Raw genomic sequence first — 27,400 nt, 5'->3', positions numbered from 1 at the left:
AATTAGAGCATTTCTCTGAAAGAGAGAGGGAATGAGAGAGTGTGAGAGAGTGAGAACCAGCGAGAGAGGGGGAGAGGGAGGGAGGAAGACAGAGAGACAGAGAGAAGGGGGGGATGGGGGAGAGGGAGGGAGGGCTGGGCAGCGGGCGGATGGACGAGCCAGAGCACTTGGGTTGGAAGAGAGTGAATTGTCTTCTTAGAATCAGACTGAACCCCATCCAAGGACATGGACCAGCAGGGGAGTTGAGGAGTCCTCTAACCCAGTCTCCTTTGCCCCACTTCACTGCAGCATTCCTATGAAGAGAGTAATGAAAGTGATGAAGCTCAGTGAAGGAACTCAAACCGGCAGCCAACCCAGGCAGTCAGTGGCTGACTGGTTGGTGGGGGCCATTCTCCATCACGACCAAGCCATCTCACCATCCAGATGTCAAAAACTCTCTGGATGGATTTTATAGAACGTGACAGTTTGGAGTCCTCAGAATCTGAGTTCTGAGAAAATGACTCCAAGGTCTTTAGGCAACACCACTTGAAAACCTACCTGGATCCTATCTGTCCTATATTGTACTATATTGTAGACATGTCCCTGAGGAGTTTCTGTTCCTCAGGTGCCTGAGGTTGCAACTGAGTGGCCTGAAAAGGCCCGCTTTTGCAGCCCAAATACAGATACTCAGAGATTAAAATACCACCATATTTCGTATGAACCGAAGACATTCCACTTTATTCTTTCTACCACCCTGAATAGGGACCTGCATGTGAACATTTGTCATCTCTCCATGTCTTTCTCATCACGTATCCAATTTCTGAGAAAATGCCCATAAGCATCTGAATGCATGCATGTCTCTTGACAAAAAAGAAAAAGAAAAAGGAAAAAAAAAAAAAACCCTGAAAGTAAAATGTAATTACCAGGTTAAAAAGAAAAAAAGACACCCAGTTTCGAGAGCCTATCACATCTTGCGCCTCAGCGCGCAGCTCCCCGCCCCTCTCCCCAACACTGCTCCTGTTGTGTCAGATAGTGGCAGTGTTGAGCCCGGGAACCCGCGGCGGTCCCCGCGGCCGCCCAGTCTCCGCCGCTGACTCCGGAGCGCAGGAGCCACTGGGCCGCGAGGGCGCTGGGGAGCGGGAGGGGCTCGAGGGGTAGCGAGGGGTCCCCGAGTGGCCTCCACGAACTGTTTTCCTTCTCCCCAGTCAAGAGCCCTACTCCTTCCAATTGATCGAAATTCACCGAAATTCACCTAAAGAGGGAGGGTGAGGGAGAGGTCGCTCGCTCTTTACTGGCTGCGCCTCCCCGGACCCAAGCCCGGGAAGCGGCCCCCGGTTCACTGGGCGAGCAGTGTGGGTGCCCGCGCCCCCTCCGAGGCAGATCGGGGGGTGGCGGTCCCCGCTGAGCTCGGCCGCGCTGCAGCTCCGATCCTCCCCCCTCCCCCGCCCGCGCCCTCCCCCTTCCTTTCTGTAGGACTCCGGGACTCGGGAGAGGGCGCGGGAGGCAGGCACACGGGCCCGACCCCACTCCAGCGCTCGCGGGGGACGCGGGCGGGCGGCGAGGGGACGCGGCGGGGGCGCGGGGCGGGCGCGGCCATGGAGCGGCGGCGGCGGCGGCAGCACTAGCGACCGCGGGCGGACTAGCGAGCGGGCGGGCAGGGCCGCCGGGCGCCGCGGACCGAACTGCACAGCTCAGCAAAAGCGCCCTCGCCCTCCGCGCGCCGCCTCCTGCGAGCCCAAACCCGGCAACATTTTTAAAAGCTCCAAACCATCCTTTGAAGAAAAGAAAAAAAAAAAAAAAGCATTGATCGGAGAGACGGGGATATATATATATATATATGTATATATATATATATATGATTTTTTTTGGCTCCTGCTAAAATTAGCCGGCTCGCCGCGCGCCTGTGTGCGAGTGTGTGCGAGTGTGTGTGCGTGCGGGCGTGTGTGTGTGTGAATGTGATTACTCCAGGACTCCTCGGGCTCCGGAGACGCCATTTTCCCCCTTGATATCTCTCTCCATAAATCGGTGGCGCGGCGGAGGCGGCCGCGCCGGGCGGGAAGCGCGGGGCCGACCGGGGCGCCCGCCGCTCGCCGCGCCCCCAGAGCGAGAGCGGCCCGCCAGCGGCTCGCCGTTTGACAGATGCTCATCGCCATGGAGTTGCCGCAGCAGCACCTTTGGGGGCTCGGGCGAGCGACCGGAGCTGGGATCTGAGCGAGCGCCGGGGCCAGCGGAGCCGGAGCCGCCGGGACATGGGTGAGCACGCGCAGCGACCTTGGCCCGGGAGCCCGGCGCCCAGCCTCCCGCCGCGCCGCGGGCCCCCGCACGCCCAGGGTCGGGGGCGGTGTGTGTGTGTGTGTGTGTGCGTGTGTGTGTGTGTGTGTGTGTGCGCGCGCGCGCGTGTGTGTGTGTGTGCCCTGTATGCAAAAGTTAACGTCGCCTCGCTGGGGCTTTGACTTTGCATCGGGCGGGAAGGGGGAGACACGGTCGAGGGGCGGGATGCTGGTCCCCGAAAGGCTGCCGAGGATGGGCGCGATTCCGGCCCGCTCGCGGTGGGCAGCGATGCTGGCTCGTTTGGAGTGGCCCGTTGGTGGCGGCGATGGTGGAAGCGTCGGGCTGGGAGCTTATTGAGTTTCGCCTAATCTGATCCCCCCAACCCCCCACCCCACCCCGCCTTTTGCACCCTCCCTCGGTCCTGCCGCCGGCTGCCAGGGCTGGCGGGTTTGGCGTTGGTGGAGTGGACTCGGAGGGGGAGGGGGTAAGGAAAGGGGTGGGAAGGCGGCAGGATTTTTTTTTCTCTCTTTGTAACTTGCAGGTTAAGTGGAGCTAGAGAGCTACATTGTAACCTAGTTGGATTTTGGGGGTGGGGGGGAATGTATCAGAATCTAACGTGTCGTTAATAGAAAGAAGAACAGGGAAGAAGTGGTCCAGCCGGCGAAGGTTGGTGTGTGCTTGTGTTGTGGCTCTGTGTTAGTCTTTCTCTTAAAATCTTAATCAATGGATCCGAGTCTCTTTCTCTCCGGTTTTGGGACTCTGAAAAGACAGGAATTCCCTTAAAACCAGACGGATGCCTTTTCCGAAAGCACGCATTGTGTGTGTTTCTAGAGGATCCGTGGGCTTGGGAATTAAAGGCAGGCTTCCCCTTTCGGTGGTTTCCAGTGGGAAATCACTCCGGAAAGGGAGCCCTTCAGTATCGATTTATTGTTTTTGTCTTTCAAATCATTATCTCTTTGACTAAAATACTGTCTGAGAAGTTCCATAGAGACAAAGTCAGGTAAACTGGACTGAGCAGATCTTTAGCAAGATGGTGATAACGGTGATGCTGTTTTTGGTCTCTGTTTGTGATGGAAGCATTGTTAGGTAATAACAATTTTTGATCGGTAGAGCATGCTGGTTCTAAAAAAAAAAAAAAAATAACTGCCGAAATGCTGTCTTCCAGTCCCCTTCCCTGACATACAACAAGCACCCCTTCTCTCCCGATGCACACCGCTTACAACAATTCTGAAATCGGATCCAACTGGAAATATTTTCTTTGGAGATCAGAAAGTTGTTCAATTGGATGTAGGAGATGAGGCTAGAGGTCCTGGGAGTGTGGGGAAGGGGTTCTCATTGCCCCCTGATACTGCATTTATTCTTTATGTGTTGTCCGCGTGGGTTCTGAGAGTGTATATCCATCTAAGAGTGTTGAGGGAAGGATTTCCGATTCGTTTCCGCTTCAAATAAACTGTCCTGATAATCTCATGGTTGACGTCTAATGCTAAAAGGCCAATTTGTGTGTCTGTGTCCCTGCAGAAGCTCTCCTTCAAAAGGGCAGTCGATTCTGGAATGCTACAGCAGCTACTTTTCTTTCTAAGCCCCTCCACCCCACCACAATCTACACCTTTTTTCCTAAAGTTTGGTTGGGGTCCATGGTCTTTAAGGAAATACTAACATTACTTGTTTTTCTCTTACAACATTTTTTATTCTCTTTTCATTCCTTTACTATTCATTCTGTTTTGTTCCCCTGTCTTTCCTGTAGATTTGTACAAAAATAAACTTTGTAAAGTAGCTGTCACCAAAACTGTTTGGCTGTTTGGCCCCATCTCTTATCCTCTTTTAGTTTGCACAGGTAAATTGAATGTGCCTCATCTGAACTCATCTTCATCTGCAAAACGTGTGTGTGTGTTGAGAGGTGGAGGCAGGTGTGTGGTTGAGAAAAGGGGCATGGAGAGGAAGGATGGTATTCTATGCAGATCCCATTTGCACCACTGGGGCCAGAGCTGGACAGACTGAAAGAGTTTCCTTTGCACACCCCAGTTAGATGTTGTCTGGCTGGGATCGGAGGCGGGGCCACCTGGGGGGGGCGTGTGAGGGAGGAGAAAGTTTGTAGCACTTTAAAATGCAGCCAGTTTGCAGCCCCAGGTCACTCTCTCAGCCTTCTCTCGCTTTCTGGGGCTTCCACCACCCCAACTCCTGTAGAGAGGCAGAGTCTCTTTTGCTCTGCCCCGAGAGTCCCAGGTTTCGAGAGTCCCGGGTTTCGGAGCGAAGTTGGAGATGCTGTGTTTTCCTCTATACGTAATCAAGTTGCCCGCTACCAGAGAAGGCCATCAGGACACATCATAAGAGTGTAGTTGAATGCAGAGTATTTGCAAACTTTGGGGAATGTAGACTGAGAAGATATGGAGACCAGGTTCTCCCAAAGTGCTGTTTTGCACCCCATCCTCCCCTCCCCCATTAGGAAAAAAAATGTCTTAGTCTTGGGAAGCCGAATTGGTGTTAGAGCTGGGCCGTCTGAGCTGCTTGCCACTATAGTAACCTGAGCTGGGCTGGGGGGAGGAGGTGGTGAGCGATTGCAATCCCCAGCCAGAGGAGGGAAACTGACTTGTCTCTCTTAGCAGGGAAAATACATGTGTCACTGGAATAAACAAACTAGGGGTGGGGGAGGGGCTGGCTTGTAGCGAACATAAAGCAAAGTGGCTGAGAGGCAGTGATGTGGGTTAGGAAGGGAGCCACTTCTAGTTTTAGAGAAAAAAAATCAACTGCCTTATATGTTCATGAATGGGCTAGGCAAGTGAAGGAGTGTAATCTGATCTTTTGTATGTTAACATCAGAATGTTACATAGGAAGGGGCTGTTGGCAGACCTAGTTCTGGACTTCACACGGAGAAGCCTGTGGGTATCCCAGAGTGAACCAAGTAGCCCTTGGTGCCATGGGGGCTTCTGGTCATATGTTTGTGTCATTCATGGCAAGCTACTTTGTAAATCACGTGACCTAAAAGAAGGTTGGTGAAAAAGAGAAAACTGTGTGGAATATTTTTAGAATTTAGTTGAAAATGGTCAGTGAGGAGAGGAAGGAGGCAGGAGTTTGCTGGATTCCTGATTCTGTTTCTGCCATTCTCTTGACTTTCAATTCCATTAGAGGCTGAATCAATACTTCTCTAGCACAAAACGCACATCTAGGAGAGGAGAGTTCTTTCAACTGGTCATTATTTTTAGTTGTACTTCAGTCTCAGCTCTGCAGCTTCCTTATCCCATGCAAAAGGAGCAAGATGAGAAGTCGCTATGGTTAGATGGATGGGACATCCCTTCTGGATTCCTGCAGAGACACTGAAACTTGGCGGGGCCTCAGCCTCCCAGAATGCCAGTTTTTCCCTTGGAGACTTGAAGTTTTAATTGAAACCAGAAAGCTATTGAAGGCAGACCCAGCCAATGAAACCTTGTTTTCTCTGCTGCTCAGGAATGGGAAATAAATAATTTTTTACTGATGGCATTTCAAGTTGCTTCAGTTCTGTTCCTGCCAGAGGAATGGGGTAAATTATTATTAACACATTAGCATTGTCAGGAGTTACAGTGCCTTAAAATATGGGCCGATGTTATTGAGTTTCTTTAAGTACCCACTGTGTGGGAGAGGTCTGGTGGTGTGGGGGCAGGGGGCAGGAGTCAGGAGGCTGCTTTTGTTCTGGAGAGGTGCTGTCTTACCTGGAAAAAGGAAGCCTCATAGAGTCATTGCTAGACATCACTATGACTGGTCACTGGGTTCTTGTGAAGGAGGAAACAAAACAGTTCAATTCCATTCCTTTCCAATGACATATGAAACTAGGTGAGCTTCTCAAAATGTTTTGGGCCAGGATTAAGTAAGGAACACTATCGTTATACATATTGCCATAGGTTTGGGCTTCATTTAGAGCTATTTCTCAAGGCAGCCTGGTGTTTCACAAACTCTTCGTGACTTCGCAGACACTTTGGGTAGTCAAATGCTTGATAAGTGCAGAAAAGCAAACACCAGGATGCCCACAGAGTTTACTTCATGAACACGGGAAAGATGCCATCCTACATTATCGTTCGGTTCTGAGTTTTCATGTCCGTTTTCACTTAGCCTTCAATTAGAATCTGATGCCCCTTAGACACACCAAGTTGGGGCAACATAAAGCTTTTTGGGGAACTGGTAACCTTAGATGACTTAGTCCAAGTTAGTGGCCCTTAGAGTTCTCATTTGGAAGTTTCAAGTTCAGAGCGAAGCAGCTTCCCTCTCAGAGGTTTCTCTCCCACTTAGAGGATGCCCTCTAAGGTCGAGGAAATATTATTTTTTTAATGGCCTTTGGTTTAGAAACTTACAGTTGACTTCCTGTCCAGTTCAGAGCACATGATGGCAGAGTCAAATGGAGAAGACAAGCAGGCCCAAAGTCCACAGGATTACTTAGGAGAAGGCAGCCACGCTTCCCTAGGGGCTGATGGTGGATTATGATCAGCAGATACATGTGAAATAATTATAGGCAAAGCCAGCTGAACTGACCCCCAGGCATGCGGAGGCTTCTGCCTTTCCATGAGCTGGGGAGGGATAGAGGACAAATGGTGAGCAGATAAGTTTAAGAACTTTGCCAGGTTGGAAAAATGTTTTCCTGACCCAACTTATTTTTCTTCCACCAAAAATACTCTCATATGCATGGAATTTTGCCCTTTTCAAAAAATATCGTCATATCACATTTTCCCTCTGATTCTCTTAAAGAGGGAGGCCAGATAAGCATTTTATCCCCATTCAGAAGATGAGGCAATTGTTATAAGTGACGCAGAAATACACAAGTTGGTGGCCAACTTGAGACCAGACGACTATGTTAAAGTGTGAAGAGTATCACACCTGAAGTGACAGATCTGCTTTGGATCCTGTCCCCATTACTTCCCAGCTAAATGACCCCTGTCAAGTTATTTAACCTCTTTGAGCCTCAGTAACCTAATCAGTAAAATAGAGCTAAAGATGCTTACTCTGCTGACCTCACAGGGGCTGCGAGGATTAATGATACCAGCTAATTTCTGTAATTGAACTCCGAGAGGATTTCCATGCTGCCTCCTGGAAACTAGTCCTGAGATCACTATCTCCATGGCCCAGAGATTCATAAACCTTGGTATAACCAGAGATGCCTACAGGGGCCCCTCTCAAGGAAAGTTGTTTTCTGCTCTTAAGTTGACTCGTCAAAAAAAAACTAATCAGTTGAATTTTTGGATGCTTTTTATGCATAACTGAGACAAACTCAGACAATATCCAGTTTGGACTCAAGGATGCGTTGGTGCTCAGGAAATGCTCTTTGAAGTGAGGATGAGAAGGAGAGAAGGACAAGGACATAGAGACACACAGAGAGGGGAGGCAAGGCGGAGAGGGTGTGGGGGGTGGGTCTTAGGGAGATGCAGTGGCTGAGCAGTGACATTCAGGACAGAATTTTTAGCCTCTCTAAAGAGAAGAACTGATATCGGGATTACTTGTATCCTAGCAAACCCAGTAAGTTCTGGAGAATCAGGAAAGTTCTTCACAGTCCATTTGCTCCCTGATTCTTTTGGTTTGGTTTTCTTTGTCTTTCCTGTGATTGCTGGCTCACCCTGTCTCGGACACCTGGCGGCGTTCTAGAGTGAACCCATTTTACACAACACACACACAGACCTCTGCTGCCATCAGACTGGTTTCCTCCCTGGCTCTGGGCACTCTGTCCACCTCCACACCTCAGCTCACTCCGTGAGAGGTGTCCTGATTGGCCCCATTTAGCCAGAACAGCTCCCTTAGAACATCAGATTAGCTCTCCGCTGTCACACCAGTCTCCAGAGCACTTCAGGTTGAAAGCACTTGCCCAGCAACCTGCTTATGCTATGCTGCTTCTCGGTTTGTTGTCACTACCTCGCCGGGCTGTGAGTCCTCGAAGAAGGGCCCAGAAGGGCCGGGTTTGCCCCACAAAGCCCTGCCCCCACTAATGAGTGATTTCTGTTGCATGAATGAATCACAGTTTATGTAGGGATAGAACATTAAAAGCAACTGATGTTTAAGGTGGGCTGAAGCTCTGCACTGCGAAGCAACACAATGAGGACCTCTTAGACAAAGTGAATAATAACCACTTATGTTAATGGCTTTTTATATTTTTGGCTCTCTTTCAGGGCCAATCGCCCACTCTCAGTTTCTCCCTCAAAGCCTAAGAGTTAATGATGTTTTACCACATGTACATCCTATCGGTCACTGATTCACTCATTCATTGAATCATCAAATATTTATTAAGTGCCTTCTAAAGTCTCATCATCACTCTAGCACACAAAGCTCTTGACTTTCTCTGAAAATTCCAATTGCATTTTTTGTCCACCACACTCATTTTGGCACTTAACCATGCAGTCTTCTTTGTTACTTAAGTCCAAGTGCTTCCTCGCTCCTCAGTGACAGAGTGAGCCTGGCCGCAATGGGAAAGAAGGCTGAGCAGAGAAATGTACTCAGAGAGTTCTATGGAAAGGCTCCTGAGAGGCAGGCTGCAGGCTGAGCTGGCCACCCGTTAGCACATAATGTGGGATAAGTTATCTTTCTCCTTCTTACCTTGAGCCATAGCAAAGTGAAAGTTCGGATTGGTAGGAAATTCTGTGATTCTACAGCTAGAAGTTTCCCAGGAGTTTTAAAGCTTTCTTAAAGCTCAGAGCTCCTCAACCCCATTTATTGGCACCTTAACAAGTGTCCAGACTGATCCCACTGAGGATTAGTGCACTTTGCTGGATGTTTGCTATGGTTGAAAGAGTTACAGAAGGGGAAATAGGATAAGGAGAAGCTCCTCAGTTAGAAAGAGAGAGCCAGACTTGGAGGGTGGGCAGGGGAGGGGAGAGGATGGTGAGCTAAGTGTGAAGAGATTCCATAGCGAATAATGTGGAAGAAAAGGATTGATTCTCTACATCTTTTTTTGGAAACTGGTCGCCTTTGGTGAAATAGCAGAATTGAGACAAGGAAGGTGAAGTAGACAAAGACAACTTCTGGAAAATCTAGAATATATTCTCTATCCTGCTTTGCTAATGATTCCTGTGCCCAGTAGGCATCTGGAATTTATTCTATGGTTCCTCCGTAAACTTCATTAATCCAGGTGGCTGGGTGGTATTTTTGTGTATGTAGATTTCATCGGGCATGAAGACTGGGGTCATGCCTGTGCTACTGAGGTGTCCTCTCAGTCCCCAAGGCAGAGTCTGCCATGCCATGGCCTGTGTTCATTAACTTCTAGTGAGTTTGTGTGCATGTATTTTGAGATCAAAGGGAATGACTCACACTTTGTTCAAAGCTGGAGAGAGGCCTCTGAGCTTTGAGTTGGGTGGGATCAGGAAAGTTAGGCTTTGACTTACTTTCAAGGCCCTATGAAAGTTCAGCAGGCATTCTAACTTACCTAGGAGCATGCTGGTTGGATATCAAGAAAGACGGAAGCTCTGCAAGCTGCTGAAATGCTGGAATTACTTTTACCCTGGGACCTGGGGTAGGGGGGAAAAAAAGCAAGCAACACTGTTAATTGAGAGAAAAGCAATTTCTTCATTATTCCTTCCCTCCACCAAAGATTTGCAGTTCTGTCAGTGGAAAGAAGCTGCTTGGGGTTTGAATTTGGAGCTGGAAAGGTGGAGACTGGAGATGCTGCATTTGATGAATCTAACATAGCAGCCTCAGCATGCTTATCAGAAGCAGTTGGGACACTGTTGTTGCGCTTGTAGAAAAATAATGAAACTTGGGTAGCAAGCACCTTGCAGATGTCAGTGGCTGTGTCTGTGACCTATTGTTATTTGAGCAATAAGAGCTTTGATTTTTTTTTTTTAAAGTATTGATTAATAATGGTGGCTAAAAAGGATGATTTGATGTGAAAACCCTATGGGCCTTCTTTATGCTCATTATTTTATACTCTAGAGCTCGATTATAGTCAGTTTTTTGATCTACAAATATTTATTAAAGTCTCAACATTGCAGCTTGTGTGAGCCATTGTTCCTGGCATTGTTGGGTGGGAAAGGTCTTGTATGAGATGTGGCTTTTGTCTTTGGAGATATACAGTATATCTGGAGAAATGTGCTTAACTCACGTAGAAAGTGTCAGTTGGCAGCCAAAGTGGGAGCATGATCTAAGTGGAATTATGCTGTTTGTGTGATTAAGGCTAAGGTGCAGTCAGAAAAGCTTTGAGGAGGATGTAATTTGGGGTTTGATGGTGGATTTGGAACAAGGGGACATACTTGGTTGGTAGAATAACTTTAGCACAGGAGCAGAGGTGGGACAAAGTTTGAATGTCAATTTGGAATTGTCACAAGGAAAAAATGGTAATCACTAACATGTACTGCATCTGGGAGGAGCAGGGCAGCCCTGATGATGACGGTCTAGCTGGCTGATATCGATGGACCAGCCACCCCCAGCAGGCATCTTGGTGGTCTGAGATCTTCTGACCGCAGTGGGAAAGATAAAACCTAACACCCTCTAAATTGGACCCAATCTAGCTGTCCCGAGTTTTCATTCAAACTCTTCAACTTTTCAGCCCTCTCATTCAGCAAACTTGATTTTCTCATTGACATTTAAACACAAGTAAGATGTGTGCTGTAGGGACTCCAAGAGTTAGATAGGGCATTGCTCTGCTCTCGATCTAGTAGAAGACACCATAAGGTGGAGGACCAGCAGCGGACAATCATTTAGGTCGAAGTAACTGAACTCCAGTGGGAGTGCAGGGAAGGCCAGCATCTCCAATGGTCGGATAGATCAGAGAACGCTTTGGGGAATGGGCTGTGAGACTTGGGCTGAGTCCTGAATAATGGGACAGTCTTGGGTAGAGCAGCAGAGGAGACACTCCTCTTGAGAATGTAGAGGCAGAAAGGAGACCACTTCCCAGAGGCAGGGCTTTGTGGAGTATCAGGCAGCAAGAGAGATGGGATGGGGTCCTGTGAGGAACAGGCTAAGGTTATACCTCCTCTGAGCTGAGATGGGGGCCGTGACTGGAGTGTTCAGAGTGTGAGGAGAGTAGGCGTGAGGGTCACAAGGGTGCACCAGTCAGGGGACTTCCACACATACCACACATGAGAGAACCCTGACATCTGACTGTCCTGCCCGCCCCGGGTTTTGTCAGCCACCAAGTCTTCTATCTGGGGTTCAAAAGAGTTATCTTCAGAACAAAAACCAAAAATACATATAAGTATTCAGAATGGAAATCAGCCCCTCTGAAGAATAGGAGATCTCCCTAATACTGGTGTTTATCTTCAGGAGTTTGAGGTGTAATTGGAGAAAGACATGCACAAGTTTCAGTAAATGCAATATTTAGATGACAGTTCAAGATAGCTGAATAAAAAGTGTAAAGGAAGGGAAGTGGAGCTAATATTTGTTTAGATCTCTGGTATGCCTAGCATCTCTTTGGTGGCAGAAGCACAAATGTGTAAGTGTCACATTACACTTTATGTTCAATTGACAACAAGCAAAGTAATTGCTGAATCAGATGGTTGAAAAGTTGAGGAATTTGAATTAAGACTGAACAGGGCATGGAGTCAAAATTAGAGGGCCTAGAAAGAAAGACTGTGGAATGTATTTTCCGTTCGATTATTCAGTTTTGTCCCGTTGCTTTCAAGGAAGCCTGTCATTTTCATCCCCGGTTTGCAAATGGCATGGCGGAGGACAAGAATTTTAGTGACTGCTAATTCTGGGCTTATAGGAAAGCAAATGGCATTTGGAGCCAGACAGAAGTACCTCTGTCATTTTAATACATTTCTCAACTTCGGTGTTTTTGTCTGTAAAATGAGTACATCTCAGAGTTAAATCAAATAGTAAACTTAAAGCCCCTGTTGTATATTAGATGCCTCTTGAAAGTTAGGATCCTTTGTTTGCCATGTGCCTCTCTCTAGTCTACTTGGATAGGACATACTATGATCAGTGACTTCTTACAGGTCTACCTAACCTATTTAGGTGTTCTTCTGCATATATTACTTATTTTTTTCCTTGTAAGATTCTTGAAGATACTAGGAGAGCAGATAAGAAAACGGATGTCTAGAGAGTTTAAGTGATGTGGCAAGTCATATGGCGAATCAATTTTGGAGCTCATATCTGTAGAAGCAGTTAAGAGTGTTTGGTTGAAAGCTGGCATCGCTTTGTGTGTTAGAAACATCATGATGTAAAAGTAAAAGCATGGGCTTTGGAGTCATGTAGACCTGGATTTCATTGTGGATCTGGCACAGGTAGTGTGTGCCCATGAGCAAATTGTTAACCTCCCTGGACCATCTCATTTTCACATCTGTAAAATGAGGACAAGTCTTCTGTGTCACAGGCTTGTTTTCCAGATTAAATTAATGATATCTGTAAAGGCCATTGGTTGTGTTTAATCCCCTCCCTCACCATAACTGTGTGCCTTCCTTGACTTTGTGGAGAAATGCAGGCCACAGGTAATTTGCCACAACTAGAGCTCAACCTGTAGACTTGAGGATTGGCCCAGCCCTGTGCTTTAAAGATGTTTTCCCGGGGGCCCAAGACCCAAGGCTCATTCTGTTGTGTTGTGTTATTGGTTCCCAGAGGAGGCCCTATTTTTGCAGCTAGAGCTGGAACTATTGGTGAACAGATAGTGTGCCCAGCCACAGACTCCAGAAGCTTGATTCTGTTTCTCTCCCTGTTGTGGAGATCAGAGCTAAGGGACTAATCCTTAGTTTTGTGTTAGGCTTAGCCAGACAGAGCTGCAGATCCAGTAAAATCTAAAAGGAGGTATAAGGCACTTAGCCCTATCTTTGAGGGGATTCTATAGAGGAGGTAAAGCGTAGCACCTGATAATGTCAGAGCTTGAGGGGGGCCACAGAGTTCACCTCATTATACCCCCTCATTAAACAAATGAAGAACAGAGAGACCTAGGGAGGAAAAGGATCTTGCCCAAGGCCACCCAGCTCCAAATGGCAGAGCAGGGAATTGAATCTGGAATTAGTGAATAAACTTGGTCTTATTTCCTCCAAACTGAGAAGAAGAGGAAAACAATACTCAAACAACATCAAAACACTTAGCAGGTACAAATTAAATTACTTGTATGTGCTTTCCATTGTAAAAGGAGATAGAAGAGGTTGGTCTCCAGCCCTTGTCCCTCAGGCTTAACTTGGGATCTGTGAAGAGTAGGCAGCATTTAGCCAAATAATAGTGTAGGTAATACAGACTATGGGAGAAAATCGAATTTACCTAGAAAATTTGAAGACTCACTAAGGTGACCCCAGCATGTTCTTTCGTAAATATCTTATTTAATCTTCAATTAGTTTTCAAAACAACCCTTGAGGAAGGATTATTACCCAATTTCCAAATGAAACTTGAACAGTTTAAATATATTTTACAAGAACACAATTACTAAATGGGAAAGAAAGGCTAAAAAATCTAACCCTGTGGCATCAAATCAGTGCTACTTCTAATCTTTTCAAGGAGAAACATGGCTTGGACACTTGTTGTTGGACACTTACTGTGTGTGTTCGCTGTGCTCTGAACTGTGGTAGAGACCTATTTAAATCCCAGCTTCTTCTCTCATGGAGGTCCTGGTCTGATGGGAGAGATAAATAAGTAAATGGAACATTGCAATAATGTTTGCCAAATGTTTTGATAGCAGAATGCCTAGGGAAGTGAGAACAAGACCATCTGTGTGTGTGCGTGTATGTGTGTGTGTGCGCATGCACGTGCACACACACAAGGAGAAAGGAGTAGAAAAGGAGGGTCCAACCAGACTTCATGAAGGAAGTAAAGCTTGACTCAATTCTTGAAGGATGACTTAGAGGTAACCAAGTAGAAAAAGAAAGGGCAGGACAGCCAGAGGAAGCAGCAGGGAATCATATGAAATGATGCAAATCAGAGGACTTGCGGGAGCCGCATCTCAGGAGGTGCTGCTGGGGAACCTGGTGGACTTAGTGCCCAGGGAACACAGCTTGCAGGAGGTGATCTGTAATCAGGATGGTACCATACAGGTATGGAATGTAAAAAAGCCACCAAGTCTGAGCTTCATTCTTTGCTATAGACCATTGATGTGTTTGTGGGGTCAGAGAACTGTGGTGCAGAGCTGACTTTGCCCTGGCTGATCGAGAGCTGGGTAAGGGTTGGGTCACTTGATCAATTCATCAGTGTTTATGGAGCATTTACTGTGGGTATTTCTGTAGCAGGAAGGATTTCAGATACACTTCATTCAGAGTCTTGGACACCTGAATCAAATGGTGCCTGGACGGCCTTTGACATAGCCTCTCATTCAGCATTTGCTCAGCGAATAATAATTTGGAGAGTTCCTCCTTGGATCAGGAACTGTGCCAGGCTCTGTGGGTTCTGTGGTGAGCCAAAGAGATATAGCTCCCACCCTCAAGGGCTTACCATCTAGTGGGCGAGGCGGAGTTGAAACCGAGAGTGGCACAGTTATTAATTATAAAATATAGTAGGTGCTAGGGGAGAAAATTCTGTGTGATAAAGGCACAAAGCAGGGTTTCCTGATCTCGTTTGTGAAGCTCAGGGAAGTTCCATTTAACCTGGGCCTGAGTAATAAAGTGGCATTAACTCAATGGACAGGAAGAGGATCCCAGACACATGCCAAGTCCCCAAAATGGGAAAAGCTACTTTTGACTCCTCAGAAGACACCTGAGAAGACACAAAGAAAGGTGACTTTTCAACCAATGCAAAGCCAAAGACAGTCTGTTGCCGGAATCTGAGATGGGATGCTCATAACTGTAGGCCAGTGAGCCTAGGTTTAAAATAAAAATGCATCCCTATTTATAGTCAGGTGGGCTCACACTCCATCCTTTTATATACTTTGCCCCCTATAATCAGAAACTCACAACTTCTATCAACCAGAAAAATAGGCAGTCATCTGCATGGGCATTGTTAACAAAACAGCTAAAGACGGTCTCCTCCCTAAAATAATTATACAGATTCTCAAAATCTACAGCTCTCAGAAAACAAATGGTCAAGATTGCAGGAGAGAGGTTTGGGAGGAGTGGAAGAGAGATATTGACTTCTTGACAAAGACGTTTCTCAGGATAAAGTTCTGAGATGGACATAAAGAGTCTTTGTAACAGTGCATATTATAGATTTTAGCCTTTCAGAGTTCAGCAGAAGGATCCCCTCCAGTGCAGCAAAACAGTGGTAGATAGATGTCTACTGTCCATGGTATTCTAGTAAATGCTTAACATACTGTTCTCCAGATTTTTTCTAAGCCTTGATTTAAGTTTGCTGATTCCTGTGGTGTAAACACTCCTACCATAGCCTGTTTTCAAGCTACCAACTTGACACCATTTAATGTGGAGTTGGGAAGAGAGTCACATATTAAGCTCTCACAAGCCCTTGGGGCTGGGTTCAACACACCTCTGTTACTGTCCGCTAGGAACTGAGGTGATCGGATCGCTGATAACAGCAGCACCTCTGAGAGGAGGGCTTGGCTTCAAGAGGAGTGGAAAGTAGTGTCCAAAGGAATCCAGTACTTTCTCTGTAGGCCAAGACTACCTTGCATGACTCACTCCTCATTAGAGCACGAGTAAATGGAAGAATTCAACATGAGACCTTAGTGGAGAGGAACACTCAGAACAAGGTAAAAGGAACAGTATCGTGATAATTATTTACTACAACAGCAAAATAAGAATTTTGGAAAGCTTCCAGACATCTACAACAGGAAGAAGCATGACTCTGGTGGAATAGAAGAATAAAGTAATAGGGAGGGAGCATTATAAGAAGAAAAGGCATCAGAATCAGCTGAAAGGGGGATGATTAAAGAAAGATTGTAGGAATGCAAAGTGTACAATAGCAGAATGAAAAATCCACAATCAGGAAGAGCAAAGGGAGGTTGGAGACAGAATTAAATTGATATTATGGAGGCCACATTAGGACGCGTTCTCCCACAATGAAAAATCAAGAAATAAACACAGTAAGAGAGAGGATGAAGGAAATGGAGAACAGAGCTGAGAGTTCCAAACTAAGGGTTACAGGAAAAATTTAGAAAGAAACCAGCACCACTGAATAGAAGAAATAATGGAAGGAATAATTGAAGGGAACATTCTTCATCTATAAAGAACCTGCATGAAAGAAGTGCCTGGCCTAATGGGGATTTGCAGAGTACAGAGCCAGGTAGCTGAGGATGAAGAGTTTGGGAAAGGTAAGGAATGAGGCAGTGGACTTTCCTATCTTTGTGCTTATTTGCCTTTAAGACCTTATGGGATGCATGCGTTATTTTGAGAAAAAAAAAAAATTGTAAGAGGCATGTAGTTCCATTTAAAAAAAAAAAAAGATAAAAATCATAACCTAAAGAGGGAGATCAGGAAGATTTTTTTTTTTTTTACATTTTGTTGATGAGACACTGAGACTGAAAGATGAGGGCTCCTGAATGGCAGAACTAGGTCCACAGTCCACATCCTTCACACCTGTTAGATATGCCAAGAGCTCTGTCAGTTCCACCATGTTGTCCCTTTGGGAAGCAGCCTTCAGGATAAGGATGGCCTGCTTATGCCCCGGGAGCAAAGTCGTCAGGAGAGCTGGATGAGTGATGGTGGGAAGCGCAGCTCAAGTTGGTTTATTTACTTACTAATTCAGTCAACCAACATTTCTTGAGTTTTCCTTATGCATTAGGCACTGTGCTAGGTGTTGGCATTGTATGGATGAATAAAATGGAACTAATAAGAGATTCTTAAGAGATTCGGAATACTCCTGTAAGGGAAAAAAAGCCCACAAATAGAGAATAATAGTGCTCTAAGGTCAAGGCAATTGGTAGGGGTAAGCACATAGACCTGGCAAAATATAAGCCCCTTAGAACCACCTGAGGGGTGTGGTAAAAATCAGGGCTGGATCCCACCCTGGAGCTCTGAATCCATAGCTAGGGCTTGAGAATGTGCATTTCTACCAAGCTCCAGCATTAGTAAGAGTTTCCCAGGGCTGTAGGTGGAGAATGTCTTTTAAACTAGGAACAATTCTTCCATCATGCAGATTTGAAGGAGAAGACTTATGTCTTAGATTCCTCTCCCAGTGTTCTTTCCAAGTACTTCACCACCCCCTCCTTCTAGCCCCTCTGTTTCCTGGGACCTCACAGGCAGTTATTTCCTAAGCAGTTTCATTATTCCTAGACCCTGCCACCCCCAAGTCCTGCAGGCAGTCACAGAAGGGTTAACTTTTGTTGGACTGGAGGCCTGAGCCAAGTACAGAGTGTCCATTGTGTGCCCGCCCCCTCTGGAGGAGTTGCTGACTGCTGGAATGTGACAAGGCAAAAGGTTTGCACCTTGCTTCGGCTTCCCCTTCTCCGTGAGCGAGTCAGTGAGTGCCTGTGCTCACACGGGCATATTGGCAGGGGTGCACCCACGAGGACGCGCAGTTGTCTCCCAGGCTCACCGACAGATTGAACTGTGAATTTGGGGTGGCAGGTATGTGCTGGGAGAAGGCAGTAGGAGAACAACAGTTTTGTGTGCTGGTGAAGTAAACAGACAGGTTAGGTTTCTCTGCTCTTTGCTTTTGAAAGCTTCTTTTTATTTTTCTAAACTGAGGGGTGCACATGGACATGAGAGACTGGATTAAAGTCCTCAGCATAGGCAGTGAGTTTCGCAGGGGCCGCCTGGGAGGGTGGGGCTGTAGTTGGAGTAGTTTGAATTTTAGGACTTTGAATGAACTGTCAGGGGGCTAATTCATTTTCATTCAGAAGGAGCGTCTTGAAATCCTCCAAGTGCCCAATCCTGCACCGGGTGCTGAAGTGAGTATAAGAGTTGTACAACTTCAGTCGGTCTCAGCCTGAGACTGAATTGCAGTCGAGTGAGGGAAATACGATTTGTGTACTCGAAACAAGAAGACAATGCAAGACTAATATTTAGTGGCAAGCTATACAGCTGGGTATGGTGTAAATTAGGCCACGGAGTGAATGCTGTGGTCTAGAGTTTACAAAATATTGTCATGGGGAAGTGAAGACGTGGGCATGATCTTGAAATGTTAGAGATTGGGACCTGTTTGTTCATTTGTTCATTCATTCGTTCATGCAACAGACATTTGGAGAGCACCAAAAATTGTATGCCAAGCATTGCATGGATCAGTGGAAAGGGATATAAGAAAAGATTCTATAAAAATACTAAGGCAGAAAGAATTCTCTATGTATAATACTACTGTGGAGATTAGTGAGACTTAAATAGGGAATGCATGTCGGTGGCTAATGAGGCCAAAGACTGGATTCTTAAGGCAAAACCAGTATGGAAAGTCTGGAACTGATGTGTTCCTGAAGATTGGGATTATTTGAGACTGCATTACTGTTTCATCTCTTGTATTTATCATGTTGTGCTTACAATGCTTTGGTTCAGGTCCTTATTTAACAATAATTGGATTTCAACCGAGCCTTCTTATGGTCCTCCTGCCTCTAATATCAGGTTTTCTTAATTTATTCCTCATATCACATGCCAGAATTATCTTCTCAAAGCATAGGTTTAATAGCATCCTTTCTCTATTGACATCCCTTAAAGGAATTTTCCCATTACCTGTAAGATAAAATCCAGCCAATTAGCATGACATTCAAGGATGTCCATGATCTGGCTGTCACCTTTTATTGCCAGCTACACCTTTCACCAGTCCCCATTTTGTACCGCACCTCCTAGCCATACCTCAAACCTCCCCCGAACCTTGCACACTCCTGCTCCACGCTTTGCCTTATGCCATTTCTTCTTTCTGCCATGTCTTTCTTCTGCCCACTCTACCTATTGAAGCCCATCAAGGTCAAAGCCCTATCTTGTGCTCTCCTTGAAGCCTTCCCAGGTAATTTCCCATCTGTCTACACCTTGCTTAAGTGGAAAACACTTTCTCTTCCCTTTGTTACTATTCTTTATTATTGGATATATAAAAATCTGTCGTTTCATTTTTCAAGTCACTCTTTAAGAGTGTAACCTCCTCGAGGAAAGAGATTGTATTTTAATTGTGTCTTAGGATCTTGAGGAGTACTGAAAAAAAAATGTTGCATTTTAAATTTTTGTGTATCTCTTATTACTTGAGTTTTAACTTTTGGAACTTTGTCTCTTACATCAATTAGTTAATGATTTATACCATTAAATGTAAGAAATTCTGAAGTGAGTCATTTTTTAATGGAATATATGTTCTTAGTGTCAATAATATGTCTACTTCCTACCACCTAATCATTTTTCTGAAGTTTAGATTTCACTTTCTTTTCTCTCATCATAGAATCTGCAATATACATTGGCCTACTCTGGCTCAAAGGTCTGAATGGATTCAGATTAGGAATGTTTTATGAGGAATATGCCTCACCTTTTTTGCTCTAACTCAAAGGTAGCTTTATATGTAGGTAGCAGGGAAGTAAAAATGTAACATTGGAGATTCCTGCCTGAGAAAGTAAACCACTGAACACTACTGCTGTAAGGAAATGTGGCTTGCGATTCGTATGGCTCTAGGGTACAAGTTTAGAAAGATCTACTTGACTCTTAGTGCTCCAGAAGCATGGATACGTTCCAGGGCATCTTGATGTCTCCAACACCTAGTGTGGTACCTAGCACTTGGAAGAGAGGCCTCAGTGAATGTTGACTTGAATGTGACTTTTAAAACATTAGGTAAAGTTTTGGGCAGGTTGACAGGCAGGTCTAGATGAGACAAATAATTGTACGTGTAAAAGAAGCATCAAGTTCAGATGTTTTAAGTGCCCTCGCCAATTCCTAAGTGGAGACTTTGTCCCTTTTGTAGCATGGGACACCTGTTTAGGGTTTGATTGACAGCTTCAGCGAAGATGCTCATGCTCTCACTAGGCAGCCTCTTCCCTTTCAGAAATGCTGTGTTTATTGGGTTTTCCCCTAAGTGGAGGCATTTGTAAACATGTCTTTCTATAGGGCTGAGCAGTTTCCAGGAGCTGAGTATGTTTCTGGGCATCTCTGGGGAGCAGGTCAATGTTGAAGCTCTGGCTGGCTTCCTCAAAGGGCATCAGCTGAAAATGTACTTACTCTAGAGGGATAACATAGATGCCTGGTCTTAAGGTTCCAGTTCTTGGTTGTTCTGAATGTGTCTTTGCAGGCATTGTTGAAATTTTATGATGGGCACATTTGCTGACCAGTTTCTTAAATTGATGGGCTCAACCTAAGGTGTGCAGTAATGTGCTGGGAAACTTAGAGTATTCAGCCATTTAAGAAGGCTTCAGCATGAGCTCACCTGCAGCCTATGGTGCAAGGAGATGATGTCTTGAAGTTTTGTGCAGCCCCAGGGTTCTAGATTTTCCCTTGAGAATGAGCATTTAGGCTTCCTTTGGGGCTTTGAAAGTGATGAGTATGAAACTGAGAATAATGGGGCATGGAGTGGATAAGGGTGAAGGATACTTTAGCTGATCCTACAGTGGTCAGGAGAAAGCTCAACCGATTTTTCTTTTTCTTGGGAGGAAGGCAGAATCAAAGATCCTGGTCAGTTGGAGAGGGGAGGGGGTGGTTCCTGACGTTTTCAATGGCCTGTAAAATGCTTCCTCTGCCTTTCTCTCTTTTTGTTGTTACACAGATATAATGCCACTTTATTTGAGGACCAGAAGGGAATTAAAACTATCTCAAATGGCTATTTTTATCTAAATAATTAATGATTAAATATCTTTTGTGTCGATAGAAACATTTTTAGAGTTGGTTTTTCTTTTCTGTTTTCAAGCCTGTGCCTAAGCTTTGCATTTGTTTTAAGAACTAGATAAGACTCTTGCAAAATTGAAATAATTCATAATGAAAAGTGATAAAGAAAGAATGGGCAAGATGTTGGCCAACTGTCCTTCCTCCAAGGGGATGGAGAGCTTGGCCCAAGCACCTCAAAGGTTGTGTTCAGCTTTGCAAACTGTTTTTCATATGAGAGGGAAGTGGTGCAAGAAACCAGCCAAACGCAGTTCCCACAGACCTGAGCGTCAGCACTTCAGACTTCCCTTGCGTCATGTTTGGTTTTGATGGTGACTCAGCCAGCTATGGCTTCAGTTTAAGAAACTTCTAGCTGATTAGTGAACTGGAGGGCTTGTTCTTTTATCCTTCTTGAGTCCACTGCCATAAAAATTAATAACATTTTAATGAAGGGGTGGTGTGTGTGTGTGTGTGTGTGTGTGTGTGTGTGTGTGTGTGTGTGTTTCCCTCCTTTGTTCTACTTAATGCAATATGGGGATGTGCATATTCTGATTCGATTTCTTCCCATCGTTTTTTTGATGCCATAGATAAATGGGAATGGGCTTCTGGAACTTTGTGTTACTTTTGAGGTCATTTTCCCTCTTACCTTGGCTAATTATCTCTCTGCTTTTCAGTTGCAGATCTGATTTCTTCTGAACACCTCACCTTGTCTCCATCCCTGTGACTCTGAACCCAGCGGCTGGACCACTTTGTCCTTGGAATTTTGGGTGTCCTCTCTTCTCACCTTCCCTTTCCCCTCTTTCCCTACCCCCTCCTGAGAACTCCTGAAGACTGTAGGATTGTCATGGAGTCCAGGGAAACCTTAGGCAGCTCCCGGCAAAGGGGGAGCGAGTCGGAATTCTTGCCAGTCTCCTCAGCCAAGACCCCGACTACTCCCGGCTGTGCAGGAGAACCTTTGCTGTCTGCTACAGGAACTGGGAAGGGGATCCCAGTGGGCGGAGAACGCATGGAACCAGAGGAGGAGGATGAACTGGGTTCTGGGAGGGATGTGGATTCCAACTCCAATGCAGACAGTGAGAAATGGGTGGCAGGAGATGGCCTGGAAGAACAGGAGTTTTCTATCAAAGAGGCAAACTTCACAGAGGGGAGTCTGAAGCTGAAGATTCAGACCACAAAGCGGGCTAAGAAACCCCCAAAGAATCTGGAGAACTATATATGCCCACCTGAGATCAAGATCACCATCAAGCAGTCTGGGGACCAGAAGGTGTCCCGTGCTGGGAAAAATAGCAAAGCCACAAAGGAGGAGGAAAGAAGCCACTCCAAAAAGAAGGTAGAGAGCCCTGTTTTGTAGGGTTTTTGTTTGTTTTTGCCATTTTATCTTCAATTTTTAAGGCTCTATTTGCTTATTACTTATTTACACTAAGTCATTACTTAATGTCATCGATAGATTCTGAGACTTTAATCAGAACGACCTATGACAAAACCAGTTTTACCATAGGCTAATTGATATAAACAAGAGTTAATTTTCTATGGCAGCTCATCAACTTTATAATGAAACTGTCGAACTAAATGACGTTATTTGAGGACCTGCTATATTTCTGAATTACCAGTTTCCCTTATGGAATACTTAGGACCTCTCGAAGAGATGCCTCTGATATCTTGGTAGAGTGTCCAATTTATTATTATTATCTTTTACCCACCTGAAAAAACAATAGCTACTAGAATTATAATTCTGGAGCGTTCCTATTTATTACATAGCAGCCAGTTGGCGGAGTCTGATCTGGCCAAGCTGTGACAATGTTTTGAAATTTTTCTTTTGCTTTACTATTTGAATGTTTTCATAATTGAGAGTAGGATGTTGAAATATTTTGGTCAATCAGAACGATAAAGAACTGTTATCATGTTTTGGTTTCAGTCACTACTGTACATCTTTCTAACATAGGTGAGTCTCTCACTTGACTAAGGAAACCCAATCTTTGTAGTAACTGAGGCCCTCAGAGGACTGAGAGATCATGATTATAAGAGCCAGTGGTGAGCATCAGAACTGGAACTGGAGAAAGAAAAGGGGCAGATGACTGACCTGCATCTTTGTCTAACACATCATTGACTTCTAAGATTGGGTGTTGAATGAACTTGGTTGGTTGTCATTTTCCTCCTAGAAGACAAACATGGTGTAGAAAGCAGCTCTCTAGGTAATTGGTGGTGTCATTTGGTTGGGAAAATAATGGGTTCAGATTTCATTGTATTTATTTTGTATCACAGGGGATTACAGTGACCTGTCTTCTTGGGAGGGGCGTGGCACTCCGCTATGATAGCAGAGGACTGCTGTGGTCCAGAAATTTTCTGTTGCTAACCATCTTTGGGACTTGAACATAGCTGTGAATGGAGACTTCTTGTTGACAGAGTTTTGGGTTTCTGAGTTGTAGGTGTTAATTACAGACTTTATAACTCTTTTCCCCATATCTTATAGTTTATCTGGTCTCTAGCCATGACGGAGTCACTAAAAATGGGACGTATAAATGAACCTCTCGCCTTTATAACCTATTGATATTCTGTAGTGTTTCTATTGTCCGTGATTTTTGCACTTCAGAGTCCTCATCATCAAGGAAACTGCTGGGGATTATGTTCTTTCTTTTGTGTAGGGCTTGTGTCCATCCTCATTCTAGGTGTTGCAGCTGATTTGTTGCATTTCAAATCCAAAGACTTGGACTAGAAGAGATCTTCTAATATGAGTAGTGCCTCCCAGTTGGCTCAGGTTATCCTGATTTTAAAACTGAATGTCCTGCGTACAGTAACTCCTTTAGTCCTGGGCAAGTCGGGAAAGTTGGTCACCTTCCTTTAGCATTCAGGACACAAAGAAATCTTTAAAAGTAGGCTTGTTTTTACACAGCATAGAGGTAGTGCTTTCCCGTTCCCATTATAACTTTTCTGTGCTTTCTGCTTCTCTGCCATAAAGGCAGGGATTATCTGGACATACATAGAAACTTCTGAGAATCAAAATTGAGAAGCAAATTTAACAAGTCAGGCTCCATATAGAAAGTGAGTCTTTGCCTTGGAATTGGGTCTCTTCAGCTTTGAAAATGAATATCTTTGTCCCTGGACATTGAGATGACCGGTTCTTTGTGTGTTGTTGGATTTTCGTATGGGTGGGCAGTCCTGAGAACTGCGGTAACTTTTTTCCCTCCATCCCCATCACTACCAGGATTTGAGCAGCAGATAACAGTTTTGGGTGTACAAACCCAAATTTACTCTCCTTGAAAGATGTTCTTTATGCAGGTACTATTTTCCCCAAAACCACAAGTTGGTTCCCAAATTTAGCCTTCTGCCTATTGGAATGCCCTAGAATAAAACTCTGGAATTTGTATTATGAAGAAGATTTCAAAACTGAAATGTGCAATGGACTTCTATTCTCATATCTGAAATTCTCAGGCTGGTCATTCTCACCCAAAAAGCTGGATGCCCTTTGTGTGCTTTATTGGAAGGAGAGATGAAATTGCTTACTTAAATAGGCAATTTACCAAATCAGTGTTTCTGAGCCTCAGAAATTGGACGGGGCAGAAAGGAAGGGGGAAGGGCCGAAATTCAGTGTATTACATTGATACTGTAATGAGATTATCTACAAAAATTTTAAATTGTTAGGAGCTTTCATCATGCTGTATTTATCCATCCTTCTTACATTTATTTATATCCAGAGCTGTTACTTTCCAGAAATGAATGCAGTTATCAGTACTGAGTCTTAGTCACTTGATAAACAATAAGAACATTCTCTGATCTCTGTTAGATTAGAATGTCAACTTTATTTTTCAAGTTCCTGTTGTTTTGCAAACAAGGAGTAAACAAAACTGAGACTGAAGGAGAGGGGTGGAAATCTTGCCTACTGTTTGTATAGAGAAGTTCAGTGTAATGAACTTATAGAATTTAATTATTTGTACGAATGGGAAGCACGTGATCAGTAATTTGTGGCAGGGAAGGGGATGAGGATGGCATTTTCTAAGCAACAGGTCAATGTCTTAACTTCAAAATCCAGTCTTCTGGATCTTTGTTATGAGACAAGCTATTCATTGAGGAGGTACGCATGGGATGGGCCCTGGGACTCGGGTCCTACACTAGGAGCTAGAAAGGAGGCCCCCTTGAGCAGGTAGAGATGCTTACTTGTGAGTCCCCTGAATACATGTGCTTACTTAGAGCAAGGTCGGCAAATCATAGTCTGTGGGCTAAATCTAGCCTCGCCCACCCGCCCCCCCGGCTGTGTACAACCCAACAGCCAAGGATAGTTGGGAAAAAAATCAAAAGAAGAATAACTTTTGTAACATGTGAAAATTATACAAAATTCAAATTTCAGTGTCCATAAATACAGTTTTCTTAAAAAAGAGCCACATCCATTTGTTTACATTTTGTCTGTGATAACTTTTGCATCATAATGGTGGAGTTAAGTGGTTGTAACAGACACTACATGGCCTACAGAGCTTAAACTATTTACTTTCTGGCCCTTACTGTCCCACCTCCCAAATAAAGGTGTTAGTTAACCTTTGAATTAAGGAAAGGACATAGAGTTTCAGGATAATAGAGATTTTGTTTTATTTTGTTGTGGTGTTAATGATTCAGCCTCCAATTTTTTTTTTTCTTTTTGCAGACCAATTAATTTTATTCAAGTCATTGTTTGACAGCCTTAGGCAAAGATAATTTATATTGGATCCCAAATGATTTTTTCATTGATTTTTATGAAAGGGCGTACCGTAGGATAATGATGGCATTCCATACATATCACAGCTATTTCTCTGCTAGGTTAACTCTATTTCTACATGTTCTGCTGCTTTGGGGTGAAGAGATATACGTGTGGAATCTTTAAGAGCTTTCATCTAAATTTCAAACCTAGGACCAAAGCTCCGAACTGAAGAGGCATTATGGATTTTCAGGCAACATGGCCACTTAAGTGGTGGGATGTTAGGAGGGACCCATGAAAATACCACCTTATTGGCTCAAGGATGCATGGACTCTAATAACCAGGGGACTGGTCCCCTTCCTTTCATATGAAATTGGCAACTGAGATGCTAGAGGGGTTATGATGAAGACTTATGTGAGGTGTAAAAGCATTTGGTAAATGGTAGAGGCTGAGAAGGGGGCCTCCACCCTTGTTCTTTGGGTAGGCTTTGCTGACGGACTTCATGAGTATGACTTACTCTATCACAGCACCAACATTGTTACATCTTAGACTTAACACAGGTAAGTGATATAATAACTTAAGCTTCCTCTAGTTCCCTTACAGACAGAGAGCATGAGAGTGAGTCTCTAAAAGCAAGTTCAGGAACAACACATGAGCATAAAATGTTCCAATGTCGACAGGTTTTTAAGAGGCTTTCACTAGGGCAAAGCTTAGCAGCTGTCCTCTTTCCTGAGGACTTTCCATGGGAGTCAAGGCACCATCCAGGTTCAACAGCATGAGGAGAGTCGAGTCTAGATGAGCTCCCTGCAGTGACCTAGGACAGGCTATGTGGTGTGATAATCTGCACCAACTGGCTCTGTGACTTTGGACCTGGAGTGTAACTTTGCTGATGCCCTACTTGCTTCATCTGCCACATAGAGATGATAATTTCCACATGATACAACTCAATGGAAGGTTTTAAGAAAAATAGGTAATTTTACATCTAATAAATAGTTTGGTTTGTTGAACAATTCGCAGACCCTATGCTCACTATTTTACGTGGATTTGCCTTCTCTATTCATCCTTATAATAATCCTGCCGGATCGATATTATTTATTTACACATCAGGAAATTAACTCTCAGTTACTTAAAAAACAAAAACAAAAACAAAAACGAGAGCAAGCGCAGAAACGGACATAGTTTGCCTTTGAAGCCAGATCTCTTACACTCCAAAGCTAATGCTGCATTCCGGCCCCTAAGTGACCAGACTCTAAAGGACAAGGGCATTTCTTCCACACTTTCCCGCATTAGTCAGGATGACAGAATCATAATCTGGCATTTTGTCCTTACTTCCAACTGTCCAGGATCTGGGGGAGAAAATTCAAAGCCTCCCTAAGTTCAAGTTTTATTTTTTCCTATATTGTATATTTACAAATTTTTATTTGCTTGTGACCAAAATGCAACTTCCATTTCAGTTCTTTGGACTTAATTTTCCCTTTTTCTCAGTTTTATCAGAGAATCTATTTCCTCCAGCAGCAAGGATTTCAACTTTATATTCATCAAGTGTTCAGGATTCATTCTTAGCAACCCCACCTGCACCATCATCATACGTCTATGGTGAAAGTCTTGTGTTCTGAGCACTCATGACCTTCTCTTAGGAAGTCTAATGGGTCATGCATTCATTTACTCATTCTTTAAATAGCACCTTCTTTGTGCCAAACACACACAGTATGAATAGAAAAAAGGCTTTTTAAGTGATGTAGACGGGAAGCCAGGTTTGCATCAGATTGTAGAGAGAGATGAATATCAAATAAATAAATGGGTTTGCCTTTAAATCTTTAAGTAATGAGAGTGCTCAGCAGGCCTTGAACTGGGGAAAGGAGATGCCCAGGAAACATAATGAAAGTGATGCAGGACAGAGAATCTGAGAAGGGGAGAGATGTAAGGGGAGCCTTTAGGTAATGCAGTTTTCAGTGAGGAAGACTGCACTGGA

General features: G+C 44.6%; 1 protein-coding gene across 3 annotated transcripts in view; it reads left to right on the top strand.

The window, feature by feature from the left end:
• The first annotated feature begins 1,072 nt into the window (after positions 1-1,072).
• The window catches only part of SETBP1 (SET binding protein 1), a 357,459-nt gene continuing 331,131 nt past the window's right edge, over positions 1,073-27,400 (top strand). The window contains exons 1-2 of one of the 3 annotated variants that reach the window (XM_023531407.1): positions 1,073-2,232; positions 21,440-22,095. In XM_023531407.1, coding sequence (XP_023387175.1) covers positions 21,610-22,095 — 486 coding nt within the window. In that variant the 5' untranslated portion in view covers positions 1,073-2,232; positions 21,440-21,609. Of the gene's footprint in view, positions 2,233-5,225; positions 5,237-21,439; positions 22,096-27,400 lie in introns of those variants that run through there. The other 2 variants (XM_011361238.2, XM_023531413.1) reach the window with 2 other exon arrangements.

This window comes from Pteropus vampyrus, unplaced genomic scaffold, assembly GCF_000151845.1.
Source record: "Pteropus vampyrus isolate Shadow unplaced genomic scaffold, Pvam_2.0 Scaffold3, whole genome shotgun sequence".
Classification (NCBI taxonomy): domain Eukaryota; kingdom Metazoa; phylum Chordata; class Mammalia; order Chiroptera; family Pteropodidae; genus Pteropus; species Pteropus vampyrus.
Note: the sequence above shows the minus strand (reverse complement) of the source record. Positions and strands in the feature narration are given on the sequence as shown.